The sequence below is a fragment of the Plodia interpunctella genome, chromosome 20 (genome assembly GCF_027563975.2).
Source record: "Plodia interpunctella isolate USDA-ARS_2022_Savannah chromosome 20, ilPloInte3.2, whole genome shotgun sequence".
NCBI lineage: Eukaryota > Metazoa > Arthropoda > Insecta > Lepidoptera > Pyralidae > Plodia > Plodia interpunctella.
The window spans coordinates 718,580-737,218 of record NC_071313.1 but is presented as its reverse complement, the minus strand read 5'-3'; the positions used below and the strand labels follow the sequence as shown (position 1 = coordinate 737,218).

The 18,639-nt window shown below is 35.8% G+C and overlaps 1 protein-coding gene across 4 annotated transcripts in view; it reads right to left on the bottom strand.

Moving 5' to 3' along the window:
* Positions 1-18,639, bottom strand: part of Ndf (Nucleosome-destabilizing factor) — a 42,042-nt gene that overhangs the window by 3,665 nt on the left and 19,738 nt on the right. For 2 of the 4 annotated variants that reach the window (XM_053760716.1, XM_053760718.1), the window contains exons 8-10: positions 3,098-3,208; positions 1,569-1,712; positions 1,048-1,174 (exon numbers count right to left, since the gene is read on the bottom strand). In XM_053760716.1, coding sequence (XP_053616691.1) covers positions 1,048-1,174; positions 1,569-1,712; positions 3,098-3,208 — 382 coding nt within the window. The remainder of the gene's footprint in view (positions 1-1,047; positions 1,175-1,568; positions 1,713-3,097; positions 3,209-18,639) is intronic. The other 2 variants (XM_053760717.1, XM_053760719.1) reach the window with 1 other exon arrangement.

Below are 18,639 nucleotides of genomic sequence, written 5' to 3'. Positions count from 1 at the left end.
TTATAAAAATAAAATGGAATAAATACTAATATTCCGTGCAAAAGAAAAATAATGTAATTTTTTTTCGTTCATGCACATGCAAGTTTCGCCGCTCGGATTTGACTGTTGACACTTAAAATTATAAATAGAAGCAAGTTCTATACTAAAGTACATATAAAAAAAAACATGAAATTACGAACTAACAAAGCGAGATCTAGAACACAAAACATGCTAATCTATAACTAGGACGGCTGAATACTCAAAAACAATTTGTGTATTTCTTCTCTGAACGATTCATTCAAAAGTCTAATTTTCATAACAATACTAGAGACACCAATAGGTGACATCGTAGTTTCGTTAGTGAAAAAAATTAAACGTAAAGCTTTACAATACATGCAATGACTTCACGACGAAATATAACGTACACACGGCGAATATTTGTACACATGATCACAATATTTGCCTTCGGTTCTGTGTGTGTAAAATGTTGTGACCGTTTCTGGGTTTGCGTCCAACCACCCGCGATAGAAGCTTAGTGCTTAGTGTGGCAATTGACTGTTTTCCATTTATTTAGTACTATCGAGCCGTCTCGGCTTTACACACTAAAATTACACGTAAACCTTCCTCAGGAATTATCTATTCACGAAAACCGCATGATAATCCGTGCAGTATTTCGAGTTTATCGCAGACAGACAGACGCGGCAGAGAACATTGTTTTATACTTTGACGACCTCGGTGGCGCAGTGCCACTTACTTACAAAATTACTTGCCTCTGAGCCGAGAGGTCCCGGGTTCGGGCCCCGGTCGGGTCATGAGGGAAAATGGATGTTTATCTATATATGTATTTGTGATAAATTAACTATAGCATCGTTGAGTCAGTATCTCATAACACAAGTCTCGAACTCACTTTGGATCTAGCTCAATCTGTGGTAATATGCCCTAATTTATTTATATTTATTTACTATGTACAGATTTTGAAGTGCCAATTGTTTAGAGGATTCAGCCGGTCAAAGTGCAAAGTGTCAACGTGCAAGTTTCCTCGCGGCCGCAACCGGACAATCTGACTACTACCAAGGTAGAAGGAGTTCTTGCTCATGGCCTTGAAGCAGGACTGGCAGTCGTCGAACAGCGAGCGGTCGCCCGCCGCCAGGATTATCAGCGTACCTTCTTCCGCTTGCGTTTTAGACCCTTGGATCTGGAAGTTTCAACACACATCTACACTATTATATCATTATAAAGAGGCAAGCGTTTGTTTGTTTGTTTGTATGTTTGAGACTGCTAACCTCCGAAACTAGCGAACCTATTTCAAAAATTCTTTCACCATTAGAAAGGTATATTATTCACGATTGCTAAGGCTCAAAATAAATCTCAAAATTCCCACGGGAGCGAAGCCCCGGACAAGATTTATTGAAAAAAAGGGTAAATATTTTGCCTACCTTTTGTTTTGACATTGGTCAATTTTAGTCCGGTCTTGAGATATTCGCAGTTTTACTGTGCAGTACGAATAAATACTACGAATAGAAATCTTGTTTGTTTCTAATTAATTATCGTTTACTTAATAGTATAAAAGATAAAGTTGTCTCGCGGACCTGCGCCTCAAGATATCTCCCGCCCTTCCCGCTGATGGCTTCAACGATGTCGTGGGACGTGTCAGCGTCGATGGACGTCATCTCCACGTAACCCTTGGACTCCAGCGAGGGACAGTGCAGCACGCCGCAGTTGCCGAAGACCATCTAGAACAAATTGTGTTATTGAGAAACTAGTTTTTTACTAAAATGACATTTCTGTGACAAGCTTATTTTTGTCATCAAAGAGATCTTTTTAGATTCAACGCGTGACAAAAAAAAAGATGTGCGTGCTGTAAACCGTTGACAAGTTCGCTCGTTGGGAGCCGACCCTGGATGCACCACGAGATTATTATATCATAATAATGTATAAAGTACTACTTTATATAGCTCCCGTGGGACGCAACTAGTTATTCATAATTATTAACTATACTGATAATATCGACCGTAGCTACTATCAAAACGCAATACTATCGAAAATTATATCGATATTTCGGCTATTGGCGAACTAACGATAATCTACCAACAATCTGTTTTCAATAGTTAACATAAACACGTATAGTATCTACTTCAATTTACTTAGAGCACAAGTAGGGTCCTACCCCAGAGACCGCGCCTGTGCATTCTGACATCACTGCGAAGGTCGCCGAAAGGTCAATCACAAACCCTAACACCGGCTAAGCATTATCGCGAAACAGTTCGCCGGTACGGTATACATTGCTGGTTTTTCATTGCGTTATATAAAAGCTCTTGTACAAACCACGCAATATTCGTACATTCGAGTCGGCATCTGTTCGAGTTCAGTGATTGTGTGTGGCATAACAGTAGCTGACCTTTGGAGTCGGGTGACGTATACCGCGCGGAAAATATGAGGAAAATATTATAAGAGAAAGAAATTTACTTTTGTAGGCGTTGACAAATTTCTCGAATAAAACCACAAGGGTAACGAAAGATGCTGACGATAGTTGAGATAATGTCAGCTGGTGAATTATTTTATTTGGAAGACGTATGTACTACAGAACCAAAACTGAATTAAGGCAAATCTTCGCATTCCGCTTCCTTTCCCCTTCTTGTGTATCTAGAAAATGTGTGACGTCACTATTTCCAAGTAACTGAATATCCGCTAGTGTATTTTATTGAAGGCGAAACGATACAATAAATGAAAATAATCGACAAGTATACGACGTACATAGCGTAGTTTGTATGTGAGCTTTTTATTGACGACCTCGGTGGCGAAGTGGTAAAGTGCTTGCCTCTGACAGAAGTCACGGGTTCGATCCCCGGTCGGGTCATGGTAGAAAATGATCTTTTTCTGATTGGCCCGGGTCTTGGATGTTTATCTGTATATATATTTGTTACAAAATATAGTATCGTTGAGTTAGTATCCCATAACACAAGTCTCGAACTTACTTTGGGGCTAGCTCAATCTGTGTGATTTGTCCTAATTATATTTATTATTATTATTATTTATTACCGCAAGAAAACACTGGCAATGTACGTCGAAACCGCCAGACTCAGACAGATGATGGTAAGTATAAAACCTCGTATGTTACCTCTTTCGCCGCTTGAGGATCGGCCACGCATGAGAAGGTGATGTCAGCTTCCTCCACCACGTCGCAAGGTGTCACTGCGATCGTCGCGCCGACCTTCTCGAAGTCTTTACACTGCAACAAATAACGTTCATATTTCATTCAAATTGATATGGGAATGTAACAAAAAGAATACAACCTTGGGTTCATTGGAACAATTACAATAAACTTTTGATCTATCTATTTATTTATTTGTCTATATTTATTTAGATTAGTTAGCCAATCAATCAGGAATGGGCTATAACTGCAGGTTCTACTCATAGCAACCTATCTCATGTAGCAATAAGCCCGCCATAAAGGTGGGGAAAAGTCGCTACCGCTACCCCGTAATGGAGACGTGTTCCTGTATAGATCTGAATTTTATTTGCGTTTCTGAAGTTCTTAATAAAATTGGAGAGAAATTATCTGATTGACAAACATCAGAGAAATGTACTATCGGACATTGAAAAATTATTTCGTAAAGTTACTGTTTTCAAGATTAATTTTACAAAATAGTTTACCGCGCAATCTATCCGTGTCACTCAAAACTTTAAATCCCACATCGTCCGCTAGATGGCACCGCGAGTAGGCTACCAGTTGAATCAATAGCGCCCCGGCCGGCGACGCGGCGCGTCAACGACCGCGACAAACAACAATGGCCGCCAAGCTAGCACCGCCATTTTGATAACGGCTTTTTCATAACGCACACGCGCGAACGTTTCCAAACTAGGCGACGGACGAAGAAAACGGTTTTGTATTGCTAAAATTTCTCTTCGTTTAGAAGAAATGTTTAAATAAAATGAAATCACCATCAACACAAAACCACTAGTCAAATCACTAAAATCCTTCCTTCATGAGTATAATGAAAGGATTTCCCGAAAATATATACCTACTTAAAGTTACGGGCAAATGCTAGTACTTATTTGATAGGTATTATTAAAAGGTTGTTCATTAAGTAACAAGTATTCGACTAAATCACTGTAATTAATATTAGGCAATCCATCATCGGTAATGGGAATTGTTATCGCGAGATAAGTTGAGCAACATTTGAGTCGACTCTGGATTAATTGATGTTAAATTAATCATCCCTAGATGAAGTTCTTATAAATCCTTCAGTACAATTTGAACAAGATCGGTGTTTTTTTATCGGTGGTGGTTACTGAAATATTGCAGCAGTCTTCAATGATTTAAACAACACGAATTGAGTTCATATTTAGTTGGTACCTACCTATTAAATCTTTCTATATGGACCAAAATTTAGTCTGCAAAATTTTGGTAATTGCAAACATCTGTTACAAGTTTTAGTCGCTGCCTTACAGCAACAATTTTTATCTAACTACAATGATTGGCCTGGTCAATGATTGCTATAAAAATAGCCTACTAGCAAGATTGTAATGAATACAATTTGCGAGTACATATGTATATACATATAAACATTAACGAATTTGCGACAAATGCGTCCGACAAGTCAACGAAGGTCAATTTATGTTTGCACAGATGCTGTGTCGATAAAGATCATATTCGCGAGTTCCACCGCCTACAAAGTCGATATGATGGAAAGGTTGTCAACTAGTATTTACGCAGACATAACTATTAATTCGTCAGCTGTACTAAGATTATAATTATAAATATGTTGCAGCTAATTTCCGGTTTCGATCCCCAAATGATCGAGAAAATGATCTTTTTCTGATTGGCCCGGGTCTTTGATGTTTATCTATACATATATGTATTTGTTATAAAATATAGTATCGTTGAATTAGTGGCTAGCTCAATCTGTGTGATTTATTTATTTAATTTATTTAAACTAAAAGTATGTGATTATGGAAGTTAATCCTCCCAGAGAAAATCTTCTTGAACTACTGTTTCGTATATACGGGTAGTCTCTACCTGAAATGACACATTTTTTTTACCAAATATTAAACAGATGATAAGCTAAAAGGCAAAGCCAGTTATTTGATTTAACATTTGCTAGTAACATTACTTTCACTTTGGTTTATCTCAAAGTAGAGGCCTGTCAAATAGAATATTATTTTATTACCACCAATTAGTTCCTAAGCAAACATAGGTGAGGCTCCAATTTTGTATTACGATATGGGTCCAGATCAAATTGTAGTCAAAGCCGGAATAGCGACGTCTTTTGATGTCACTTACAGTCTGCCACAGATAAATCCCCCTAAGAGATGGTGTTCAAATCGCGGGGGGGGGTCAGATTTCTCTATGGCAGACTGTTCAATAGCCCACTGCAGGTATAGTAGGCCGCGGTGGGGTACGAGTGAATATTTATAGTACCGAAATTCTTGTGGGTGGATGCGAACTTGCCTTTGGAATCAAACTTTTCATAATACGAGCATTCAAAACGAATTTAGTGAAATTACTTATTTTGTCTGATATACAAGTTTGTGTTTACGTTAATACAATATTTAAATATAGATAGATAGATTGAACCCCTGTAATTTAAAGCCAATAATTCAATTCTGTCCAATGAGTTATAGTAACCGGTGTATCTGGGACCAACGGACAGTCGATTGTGAACTATAACCATTTGAGTGTAAAAATACCTTACTGACGCCGGTGACTACATACGAGACGCTAGAAGCCCATTTAGCTACGATAAATCGACGTTATATTTTTGTTTTCGTAGTACTACTGAGGGACTTCGTCAAGGATTTTGGGGCAAAAGGTGACCTTGTCCGTTTCCATACTTTACGAGTGTATCGAAATCAGTCCCGGAATTATTGAGATAAAACCACAAATCTCCCTCTGATATTGCGAATATTAATAAACTTATACTATAAGAAGGCAGGTGAAGACTTATATATATATATATTATAATAGACTTATTATATATTATTATAAATACTTCTAAAACAGGAGGTGCCGAGACTTGGAACTGAAATGTTCAAGATTTTCTGAGAAGTTGTTTTGAAGTTATGTTACATCTGTGAATGTAAGTAGGTCATGTAGTAGGTCAGGTACATTATCTAACACTAGTATTACATCTATACGAGGTTGCGTAATGTCCACTATAGTGTAGTGGACATTACATAGTGGCTATATGGATCTAGTATGACTGACAACCATTCATTATATGTCCAGATAGTAATAAATCAATAAATATACAACACATTGCGTTGAAAGCGAAACGTATTGAATCTAGGATTGAAGTCAAAGACTAATATTATAAGAGCGAAAGTTTCAAGGTTTTAGGATTGTTTGAAATATTTCATTATTTGTTGTGAAGCAAAATCAAGTCTTTATGATACATAATATATTAGCGTTATAAATTTTAACAAGATTTCAATTCTTTGCCGCCTACCGAGGCGCAAGAAAAGGAAGAATTTTACATCAAAAATTTCTCACAAGGTGGTCAGTGTTGGTTGGGTACTATTCTAAATAACAGTCAAAATATCATTATGCATTCTATATGGCTTTCGAATTAGTCACAATCACAACACAGTAATGTTTGCCTATTGTATCCAGTAATGATAATGGCTCACGATAAAGTGGCCATTTGACTTCACCGTCGAATTCAATTATTTTTGTGATCAAGTGTTTCGTTTAGCTTATGATTTACAATAATTTATGCCATACAATTCTTCATAAGGAGACAGGGCATCACTACGAAAGATTTTTCTTCTGTGTAAGTATCAATTTGCATTAAAAAATCAGCTCAATCGATTGTAGTTGTCTGCTACAAAATTGAGTTCCAATATTCCATTCATCTTTATACATATATATATTGCAATTATATATTTACAATTATATAGAAGCTTGTAAAAAGTACATAAGCATTGTTATTTGATTTTACTATGTTTTTAATTAAATTGTTTCTACTTCTAAAATGCGTAACGTTGAGGATAGTGATATGATGCGAGAAAACAGTCTAAAATATATATTAGTTGTTAAGTTGTTGCTTGTGTTATGAAGTTTGTCTTAAATATAAACAAATTAAAATATGCAGAGATGTTCAAAGTCAAGGTTTTCATTATATAATCTGTAATATGTGTTCGAAGAACAAATGCCAATGACAAAGAGAAGGCTAACTTCGTTAACAAGATAGCAATTTGTATGTTTCTTCTTCTTCATAGTCGTATTCCTCATGACTGAGGGTCATGGTCATTACATGGAATGAAACACACGTAACAACTTTCTTGGCATTATTTGTGGAGTGGTTTGCCATTGCCTTGTCCATTTCACACACAAGTTAATAATCAACAAGTGTGCAGGTCTCCTCACGATGTTTTTCCTTCACCGGAAGCAAATGGTGATCTATGAAAACTACTATACATGAGTCAGATTGGTATACAAACTCATGTGGCACGAGTATAATTCGAACCTGGCACCTTTCGATCGTCAGGCGGGGGTCTTAACCATTACACCACTACCGCTTTGTATGTTTACACAAACTAAAACTCGAGATAGCGTTAACTCTCGCTGTATAAATAAAATATCTTTATACGAATACAGATAATGACGCCACGTCTCGCAAGACACGACTTGAGAAGGTAATAAATGAGATTGACAGGCTCCAGCGTGCTATCTGGAAACCACAAATATTATGTAGATCTTAAGAGGCGTTTGGTCAATATCCAATTTCAATTTAACAAGAGTGGGTCACTAGAACTAGAGGTCCCCTCAGGAACGATCGGTCTATATTCCCGATCAGTATGATTCAATCACAAATATAAAATCTGACACCAGTGTTAGCTACTTGATAAAAGAAGAAGAACCCCAAAAATCACTCCGAAGGCTAAGACTAAGTTACACAATCGATAGTTAAAATAAATTAGAAAAAAAACTGATAATGCCAGGAGTCAAGTGGTGTTATAGGGGCCAAACCCACATGGATCTCATAGATGTCGAGTAAAAATCACTTACCGCTGTCTGTCTGTTCCTATGAATGCTTAACTACGCAATGGATTTTGACGCAGGTTTTTTAGATGATGAAGTTTTGATTCGTGAGGAAGCTTTACGTATATAATTTATTACGGTTTTACCGGAGCGAAGCCGGGACGGGCCGCAGGTAACATATAAAATATGAACGTTGACGTAACAATGAAAACTGCATTTATGTTATAAATACTAAGCAATTATAATTGTTGTTGAACAGATAAAGAGCCATAATCAGAATATGCAATTCGCGAAACGACGCAATGACTGCGTAGTGCAAACTCAGTGCAAGTAAATAAATCTTTGCTTCTGGCTTCGGGCTTCTCGTGGCTTCGTAAAAGATATACATTCTATATGTTGTCAGGCTGCTTATGATAGTTAGAACCTTTTAAAGGTCAATTCAAAATTAAAATATTTTATTTAATTATGTTATTTTTACTTTGTGAATGTATTAAATAATGCGCAGTATCATAAAGGCTTCTTCAGCCCGATAGACCTATTAAAATAATCAAGATTTATATTAAATGAGGAAAACATTAAAATTGTATTCAAATGTTTACACGAGTTTAATTAATTTCTATTAATAGAGCAGACAAACCAGTTTGAATTAATAACGTCAGCCACTGTGTTAAACAGATTATGTTAAAAACGTTTAAAATTTCTACGAAAACCACACGCGTATTTTCAATGCGATACCACACTAAGTTTGCACTCTCCAACCCGTAATGACGTAACATCCTATGTAGTAATCATTGTTTTAACAATAACCTCGACTATAAGCAGTATTTTATACCATTGTCTATTATAACCGTGACCTGTATCTGAATAATGTAAAACGCTGGTTCTGACTGAACTCGCTTTCGGCCCACATGCTGTCAGGCTTCCTAGCATATAATACTTAGGACCTTTTACTATAGTTTCCATGCATTTTTATTTCATTGAGTTAATTTTACTTCGAGAATGTATAAAATAGTGCACAGCATTATAGAAGCTTCTTCAGCCTGATCAAAATATTGGAATAATCAAAAAGGTCTGGACGTCCAGTACAGCTGTGAGTACAGGCGTCTACGGACGAGGAAAACCTAAATTTATTGAGAAAAAAAGTTAATAGGAGAACGCTAATATTGTAAGTTGGAGTTTGGTAAAAAATCACAACGTTGTTACATTAAATTAGGGAATTAGTCACATAGAAAAACATACAAAATTAGTGGCAACGGCCACTGATTGGTCAAAATCATATTAAACTGCTATTTCGAGGAGTCTTCTTGGTATCGACATGATTTATTGTATAAGAAAGAAAAAGAAAGGCGTAAAAGAGATACCTATGCTCAACAGTGGGCAGAATATAATAACAGCGACTCGCCGATTCCCAGATAAACCCTGCGAAGCTTTTGTGGTGCGGTTTTATTATGTTGATTAAAGAATTAAAAAAAAAAGATATGAAGATACTATATATGTATATGTAATATATATAGTAGTTGTAGTAGTTGCCACGACCAACGCATTAATCTCGAGGAGAATAAAATAACACCGCAAACCTTAAAGATGAACGGACGAACAATAACATTTTGTATTGGAATTCTATAAGGGCACGGCTAGGCCAGGCAGCCGTGACTTGACCCGTTAGAGCGAACACCTGCCCTTTCCGATCTATCTGTTTCCGCTGGCTGCCAGCTGAGGCCAACTCATTATTAATTTTCTTTATTCATTATTATTATTAGTATTGTCACACCTCTACGCCAAATTATGGTTTCTAGTGCACGTTACTTTACTATAGTTTTTAGCATTGGCAATAATTTAATTAGCAAGGAAATTATGTTCTAAACATTGAATCTTCCATTGGCAATTTTTAGTAACATCGACTACGTAAAGCTGAAGCTTGAAAATTGATTTCCAGAATCTCGAAATAATGTGCATATCAAAACATCACACGTTGTTGGTACAGAGGCAAATTTGTTCTCATATTTACAATGTAAAAATAAATTTATAAAACTTATCAGTTAATTAAAGTTAAACCCTGAAAGTACGTGCCAATTTCCAACAACCTTGAACCCTGGACTGGAGCGTATTCAAGGAGCAAGGGCGAGCAAACTGGGACGCCCATTGTTTGCCTGAAAACCAGCGCTAATGAAGAAACATGGCCACTTTCTATTCTATCCTTTATTACACGACCCTCTTTTTCGCTTCTCATAAAGAATGATAAATTGTTGCAACCTATATCATAATACAACTGTAGCAAAATCTATTTGGCGATCTAAATTTCAAATCTTTTTTTTTTTCATTTCATTTAAAAAATCAATTCGATGCCAAATACAAATCAAAAATCAATTATTCCATTCGAAATTCTTTCTAAATTGCTGACAACATACTTATACGTATATGAATGAGTTAACTCATTGCACAGTACACAAGAGATAGAAAATTGAACAAAGTGCAATTGGCGGTCTTATCGCTAAAAGCGATTTCTCTGACCAGCAGTGGTTAGATATTAAGTTTGTCTTGTGTTTTTCTTATTTATCTTACATAACATATATAACTTTGAACACGTAATACAGAACGGCTAAACTAATGTCTAGAAACAAATAGGCAGCAAGGAGGTCAAATTAAACTAGGGAAATTTGATTACAAACAGGCAGCGAGACAGGTGAAACTAAATATAAGCTACTCACACAATACGCACGATCGCGCGACAGGAGAGTTAGTTACTTCAAATCAAATATTGATCAAGCTGGTAGGAATTAATAATTAAACAAAGGAATCAAATGTTATTTGTGGGGCAGTTCCAAAATAAAAGTATAAATCTAAAATATTTATTTATATAGATAGATAAACTCTTTATTGCACCATTCACAAAGGAGTTATAACAAGATATTCAAACATGAGTGCAAAGTTTTCATATAGTCTCCAGAAGCATAGTTGAAATGGTAGGTATGAGCACGTAATGAAAAGAGAGGAAAACAGCGTTAAGTTGTGGATCTAAAGGAAATGTAAATAGAATAATGCCAAAGAAAAGAGAGAGAAGAACGGTATGTGAATTCTGTTCGGTATGATGGAATGAAAAGATGGAAAGAAACACTACAATTCAATTCTAACCCAAATTGAATGGAGTGATATGCTGAGACGAACCCACATGTAGGCCAAAAAGAACAAGAAAACTCGAGTGACACGATGGACGCTGATCTGAGTGAATTGGGAACTATCAATTGGCGCTTTATCGTTTCGGAGGTTAAGATCCACATTGGGAGCCAGTAAATAACAGAACACTAGTTTATTTCGTTGCAAATTCCAATGACAAACTTAAAAAATTACGCAGTCACCATGCAGTATAAGCTACGTAGATAGGTATAGAATACAACCGATGTATAGGGCATTATGTCGCATAATAAATTTGCCGAAATGGTTCAATGGGCACGAACTGTTTTGCACGTGGTCTCGAATGCATAAACTTCCAAGGATGACGCACAAGTTATTAAAATTCGCCTGGGGGACGTCTGTCAACGATACACGACATTTTTTGGCGTGTGTCCACAGATTCGCGTGCAATTTTGTCGCAAGACAGCTGCTAGTCTGCTATTTTTCGCTATAATTCTAATATTCAGTCGGGCTTCTTGTTCGTGTCGATTTAACTAATTGGACTATTACATACTAATCAGTTGGCCGTAGCCAACATTTTAATGGTTTGTTGTTGATCAAAAAAACAGCTTCAGTAATCAGAACTTGTAAGTGACAAAAATAATTCTGAAACCGTTGCTCGTCCCATGAATTGTACAGTCAACATCACAAGCTGCTCAAAATCATTGAAAATTCGACACTATTACAGCAGCATAGAAGTTAAATATTTACGTTATTAAAAGTTATTACGTTATAAAAGTTATTATTTTTATAATTACGAATAGAACTAATAGATATTATAATATTTTACTAGTGGAATAAAGTAATATAAAATATTATAGGATGTAAGTTAATTAACTTTCTTGGCAAAATAAAGTACATTTTGTACAACGGGAATATATTCAGAAACTTCAAAGCCAGTGACTACTAATATTAGTATCTCCACAGCAAAGATCATATGAATCGTGGATAGTGTTAATTATTTGCTCAAATTGCCGGTCAACGTGTATGTCTGCAACGTAATGATACTCGTAAACTTGGCAGATTTCCTATTGAGCAATCACTGAGTCTATTCTCAGATCCGTTCGAAAACACACACTAGTTTTGTTGGAGAAAATGTTACTGAATGAGCTAGAAAAAATGCTAGCATGTGTCCTTAGTAAAACGTGATCAAGTTAAAACTTACGTAATAAAAACAAGGTAAATTATATATTTTCCCTTTATAGAATACAAATGACCTTTTTTCGAATCGAAAATGCTGATTCCATTGTCACTCTGTCGCGGGTATGTCGAACCCACTAAAACACCACGGTGCCTCTTCACGCTATAACAGTAACAGGTCTGCAGGTACGACAGGGGAACATAAAGCCACATCACTCTTCTGCGGGCCTATGGCAGTCACGTCTTTTTTTGTGATGTTCGATTCACATACCTCTAGGAGACCCACAGAAAACTTATATTCCGTCCGTCAGCAGTCAGCCTCATTAAGCCAACACAAGGCACATAGCAGCAGCGACATCTTTTGTGTTATATTTCATGTCTTGTCTCTTTGATTGTATTTAAATGAACTTTCAGATGTAGGTTTTAGCTATTATTTGTTTAACCGATGTCAAGTGCACATTTTAATTACAATATAACATTCCTTGGGACCAAAACATAAAGATGTATTTGAAAAGTATGTTGGAGGGCCTCTACTAGAGCCCAGTGGAGATAATTTTATCGGATGATTATATAGAATCCTTACATATTATAAAAAGAAGTCGCTTTTGTATGTCTGTATGAATACGATCGCTTTAAAAACTTTATTTTCGCCAGTAAATATAATCCTGTCTGAGGAAGGTATAGTTGTATAACTAATTATGGTTTTACCCGAGCGAAGCCGGGATGGGCTGCTAATAATGCCTAAATCGATCGATTCAATCGTATCTTCGAGAATAGCCCTCGGAAGCGCCTCGCTGTGGGCGGTGATGACGGTCGCGTGACCCGGGCCGACACGAGATAAAAACAAATACCACGTGAGTTCGAAAAATGCAGTTGCAATTCAATAGACTTTTTATTGTAGTAGGAAAATGTTACCATCTGCATCAGTCGCTAGCCTGATTCTTTACGAAACGCGATGGATAACGACGACTACTGAAAATTGTTGGAGATCGCAAAAATAAGACTAAGTTAGACAACCTGAAGTTAGATCAACAAAATATATTATCATAATAAATAATCAGTGATGTAATAGCTGTAGGAATATGCTTTGTAAAATTAATGCAAGATTATGATAAAATTATATTAATATCTTATTTGAATTAACAAAGTTGACGGATATGATCCACAGGGTACACCGAATTGTACAAGTATTTTTTTGTTCAAGTTGATAAGGATATCAATGTTGTCCGCGTAATAACACACTATTGTAATACACATATCGGAGTTATGTCATCTCATAACTGTTTGCGTTACTCGACGGGAAGACTCGCAGATGGCACGTATATCAGCAACATCGATTTTACGACGAGAATCGCTGCAGATAAACATTCTTTGAAATACGCGAGAGTAGACTTTTTTAATCTGTTCGTGGAAAAAATGTCGGCATTGACTCGCTACCTAACCAGCTGTTTGTTACATCTACCATCACAATACGTACGAATAATTGATACATTCATTATTTTGGTATAAGCTTGAAGAATCCAGGAAAAGTTACGAGCTTTTTGATCGTGAAATTACGCCACAACCGAAGACCGTATAAATTTCAGAAATAGAAAATGCAGACGTGTTAGTCTGCATAACTGATGAGAGACCAAACTGTTGTAAATGGAAGACACAGTTGCAAAGAAATAAGACAAAAGGGCTTCTTACATTGGAAACGTATTTTAAAGACTAGAAGAAGCAAAACGAAAATACAAACGAAACGTCAGACAGAAAGGAAGACTGAGGTGAGAATATTAATGACGCGATATCGTCTGCAAAACGGAATTACATATAACAGACTATGAGTAATTGTAAATAATGCAATGCTCAAAAAAGTAATTTTCATTGAAATAAAAAAGAAAGAAACGAAGGATGCGTTAGAAATAGATTAAATTCCAGGCTGCAGGAGTCGTCCGCAATACGAAGGTGGACACATATATATCAGACAAAAGCGAACTCATATAAATAAATGGCACCTGATAAAGGAATACCAATATTAAGAAACAGATGTGTAAGAGGAAGCACCAAAAGAACTAGAACAGACGAACAAAAATACAGATTAAATTTCAGGAACCATAGATCACCTTGGCTCCACGCTCCGTCAGGAACAGATGATGGAGTCGTCTGCAAAACGGATGCAGATATACAAATACTTTATCAGACAAGACTGTGTTATAAATAGAGGGCACCTGGGCACGCGATCGTACGCGGCACACTTACCTACAGCTACAGAGTTGAATTAATTGAACGCGCATCATCAATGTTAATGTTACTAGCATTTGCAACTGAGTTTAATAGCAGCATTCACTTGGCATCGGTTACAATTCTACAGACTTTATTTAGTCTAGGTGGTATGTCTGTAATGAAATTTGATTTTGATGGAATATTATGAAGCGGATTCGATGATGTATTCTGTTGTGAGTAATCACAAAGTTTGGGATCTGTTTCAACATAAGTAGATGTTTCTCTTGCATTTTTTATTTGACAATATATAGATTTAATCAAAATAACTGAAAAATCAAACTTTTTAGCCAGGATTATAATACATCGACGGCTTAATAATTTAAGCCTGGGTGACGTCAAAAAGAATAGGTATATAGGCCGATAGATAACGCTCAATCTTAGTCGTTATCTGCAAGATTAGATAGGTAACTGACAGCGAAATTACCGACTGTTTTGGAAAGATATTCTATTCCGCTGAGAATGCTTCACTCGACTAAAACAGAGTACAATTTTAGGTGTTTGTCACGTCTCCACCTCTCCAATAGTCAAAGCCTAGTACTATTATAGTAAAAATTTAAAGTTTGTTTACAGTTACGAGTGTAATAAACAAATCCCCTACAATTATATTACACATAGCATGTACGTACATATTAAAAGATTTTCAATGTTTGTAATTTACAAGGTGACATCTTGTGTATAGAAATGCTAGAACTATACCGACAGGCAGATCCAATAAGACATAATATTGCTTGCGTTTTCCTTGTGGCAGTTAATAAGCTAAGCAAGCATCTACAAGAGTCCCTTTGATGATGGAACTCATCATGAGCAAGAACCTTGAGCTTCCTACATAAATACGCAATAAAGCATACAATATAGGTAATTCACCCAAAATGAAAATTTTACTATTTTGAGTTTCAAATAAGGAGTATGTTACGAACGATTTTAGAGCATTGCAAGTCTATTAACCTTTTAATAGCCATTTTACGGCTCCAGATATTTGCACAATATCCGCAATAAACTGAAAAAATGTTATACCGAAAAAGTAGTTACTTAACTTTTAAATCATTATTAATCCAATACTAAACATGCACAAAATCGTTATTGATAAGAAAATTGATAAAAAAGAATACATTGTATTTGAGTTTTCGTGTCCTTGGCGTAAGTTTTTCGCTGAATGTATTTTCGCATTCGGTCGATATGTTATTAGTTGCTAAATGGTAATTATTGCCCAGTTGGCCCACAACGTGCCAATAAACGGCTGTTTATTATAGATTGGCCCACTTCGAAATTCGGAGGAAGGTTTTTCTGCATACAATACAATGCAGATATTTTCAGAAATTACATTCTTGGATGAGGAACTTCTTTTCGAATGTCCTAAACTTGGACTTTAGGGCCTAAAGAACGTGGAATTTTAATTCCACGTTTTTTAGGCCCAAAAAGACAGGGACAGGGATTCACTGCATCGTTTTATGCTAGCCATCATCGTAAATAGTAGAATCCTCATGGCTATGGGTGACCATCAGTAACTAAGACTCTCTTGACAAGGTTCTTCCAGGCTGATCTTGTGCCTGCTGTAAAGCCTGATGTAATTTGGTGCGTGTTGATGAAGTTATTCGTCCATCTAGTAGGTTTGTTTGACTATGGCTGACAAAATTTTCTGCATAAGATCTACTGAAAAGAAGTGGATGCTAATGTTCCCTCACAAAAAAATCCTTCGAAGGAATTTAACTTCCAGAAAAACAGCAAAATTCGATTCAGTAGACGCAGTGTTAACATTTCATTTAAAAGTATAGGTACAGTCACGTCAAGATTTTGCAATGAATGTGCGGGGTTTAATGTGCGGCCCACTATACAGATGAAAGTGACATTAGATAAAAGCTTGTACCTACGTATTTGATGTTCAATCTTTATAACTTTTTTAACCTTTCAAATATACTTTATGATAATAGTACCGAAATAACAATTTATTGAATCCTACGCAATTTGAAGCGAAAGCCTGACGTGGGTGGATGGCAATATAAACGTCATTGGGTGGCATAGACTAGACACGATGGAACGATCACTATGGCAAAGCTAAAACAAATTGTTTTTCATACGAGTTTTGTTACTAGTACTAGTGTTATTGTGACTGTGGAACATGCCTACGAAATTGTTCAAATTTTCCATGAACCAATATCAATACATACCGAATACAAAATAAAGTCGTTTCCCACTGAAGCGCTGTATCTGTATGTATGCTTAGATCTTAAAAAAAATTGCAACAGATTTTGATGCGTGTTTTTTTAATAGATATTGATTCCTGAGGAAGGTTTAGTATAGTTTATTACTAAAGCGAGATTGGAGAAAAAAATCGTATACGTATGTGTGAATTTTTTAAAATTCAATAGTACTCCGCGCCCCTTGGCTGCTGAATTTTGTGATAAAAAGTATAGTAATTTAATCTTTTTATTTACTGGAATTACTAAAAATCATCGTAATCATACCAGATATCGTTCATGTATATCCAAAATATCGCATTTATATTATTAGGATAATCTATATAAAATAAATACTCTCTATCTGCTACTTGTTAAATAACAATAGGTCGATTTTATTTAAAGTACAATTTCTTTCTTATCAAGTACACTTACACTGGTGTCCGACTTTATTCAATTCGCTTTAAGGCATTTGACATGACTTTTACGACCTATAGCTGTCTACACAAGTCACATACACAGTCAACTGTGTGTCAATTCTGCTGAGGATAAAATAAAATTGTATCTCCAAATTGTGTGTCCAATATTCAACAATCATCGCAAATTAATAAGATAAGAATCAATAAGAGTAGAAGAATAATAAGACAAATTAGCAAAACAAATAAGGTATATTTTTTTTATATCAACAAACTATAAATTGCGGACAAAATAAAGTCAAACTATGATAAGTTGTGCGTTGACGGGGTCATAATTAAATAATACTATTTTACTAATGCCCCCAATTTTTTTGTAATTTTACGACAAACATGTAAACAACTTGTTATGTATTAAGCCTTCATTTTTTTTGTGGCATTGGTGACAATTTGGGTGCTTAGATATACCAATAAAAATTATGTCTAATAGATCCTATTTACTATTATAAGGGGAAGGAAAAATCAACTTCAATAGTTAATATCAACCTAAATGGCTTTTCAGTCTACCTGGCGAAATTATTACCATATTTACAAAACCAAATATTGCCTAGGTACTTTGGAAAAATAATTCGCAGCGTTCTGAATGTGTAAATTACCATAATAAAGAATCAGACAAACAACGAAGTCATTAACTAAATTACCGATGGACTATTCTACCTGGCGTACTACGAGACTGCGAAGCCCTACTGAGAAGGCCAAGATCGTTTCACAACGTTCGCTCACGTGCAAGAACCACTTTACTAACATCTATCTGTCTCCTTCTGTATATCAGCTAAATGTAAGTACGAGCGAGATCACGACAGTGTAACCCTAGACAGGTAAGTGGCGCTAACGCGTTAAGTCAATATACGAGTACCTATGTTAAGTCTCGTGTCTTCAAAGAAAAAGAACACGTGTTGGTTCTATATTCAAACTCAGATTATAGTTTCAAGTACCTTATATGACACATGAATTAATGTTATTGACCGGTTTCGGTTAATATTAGCAAAATTAATATTATGATAGCTTAATAGTTTCTTCAGAATGGAATTAGGTACCATTGGGATATTTGCCAAATGAACTGGATTTCCATATTCCACTTAGATGATCGCAACCACAGAGTAATGCTCAGAAATAATTGAATAATATTCAATGATGAAATTGAACGGCCAAACTATGTCATATATAGTTGTACCTTACTGTACCGTATTATTAATTGATTAAAAATTCTTGTAAGTACTTGGATTATCCTGAAATTATATCCGGAAAAATATATTCTTCCATACTAAAAGGTTTAATGTCCCCCTCCGTTCACATCAGTGTAATGTCTGGGTCGTTTACTTACAGGTGTTATTTTAGTGACCATAAAATTCGTGACAAGAGTAATTTCGAACTTTATCTAACAAAATCGTGTTTTAGCCATTCTCAACACCAAGATTGCCATTCGCATAAATAGCGAGACACATTCAAAGTA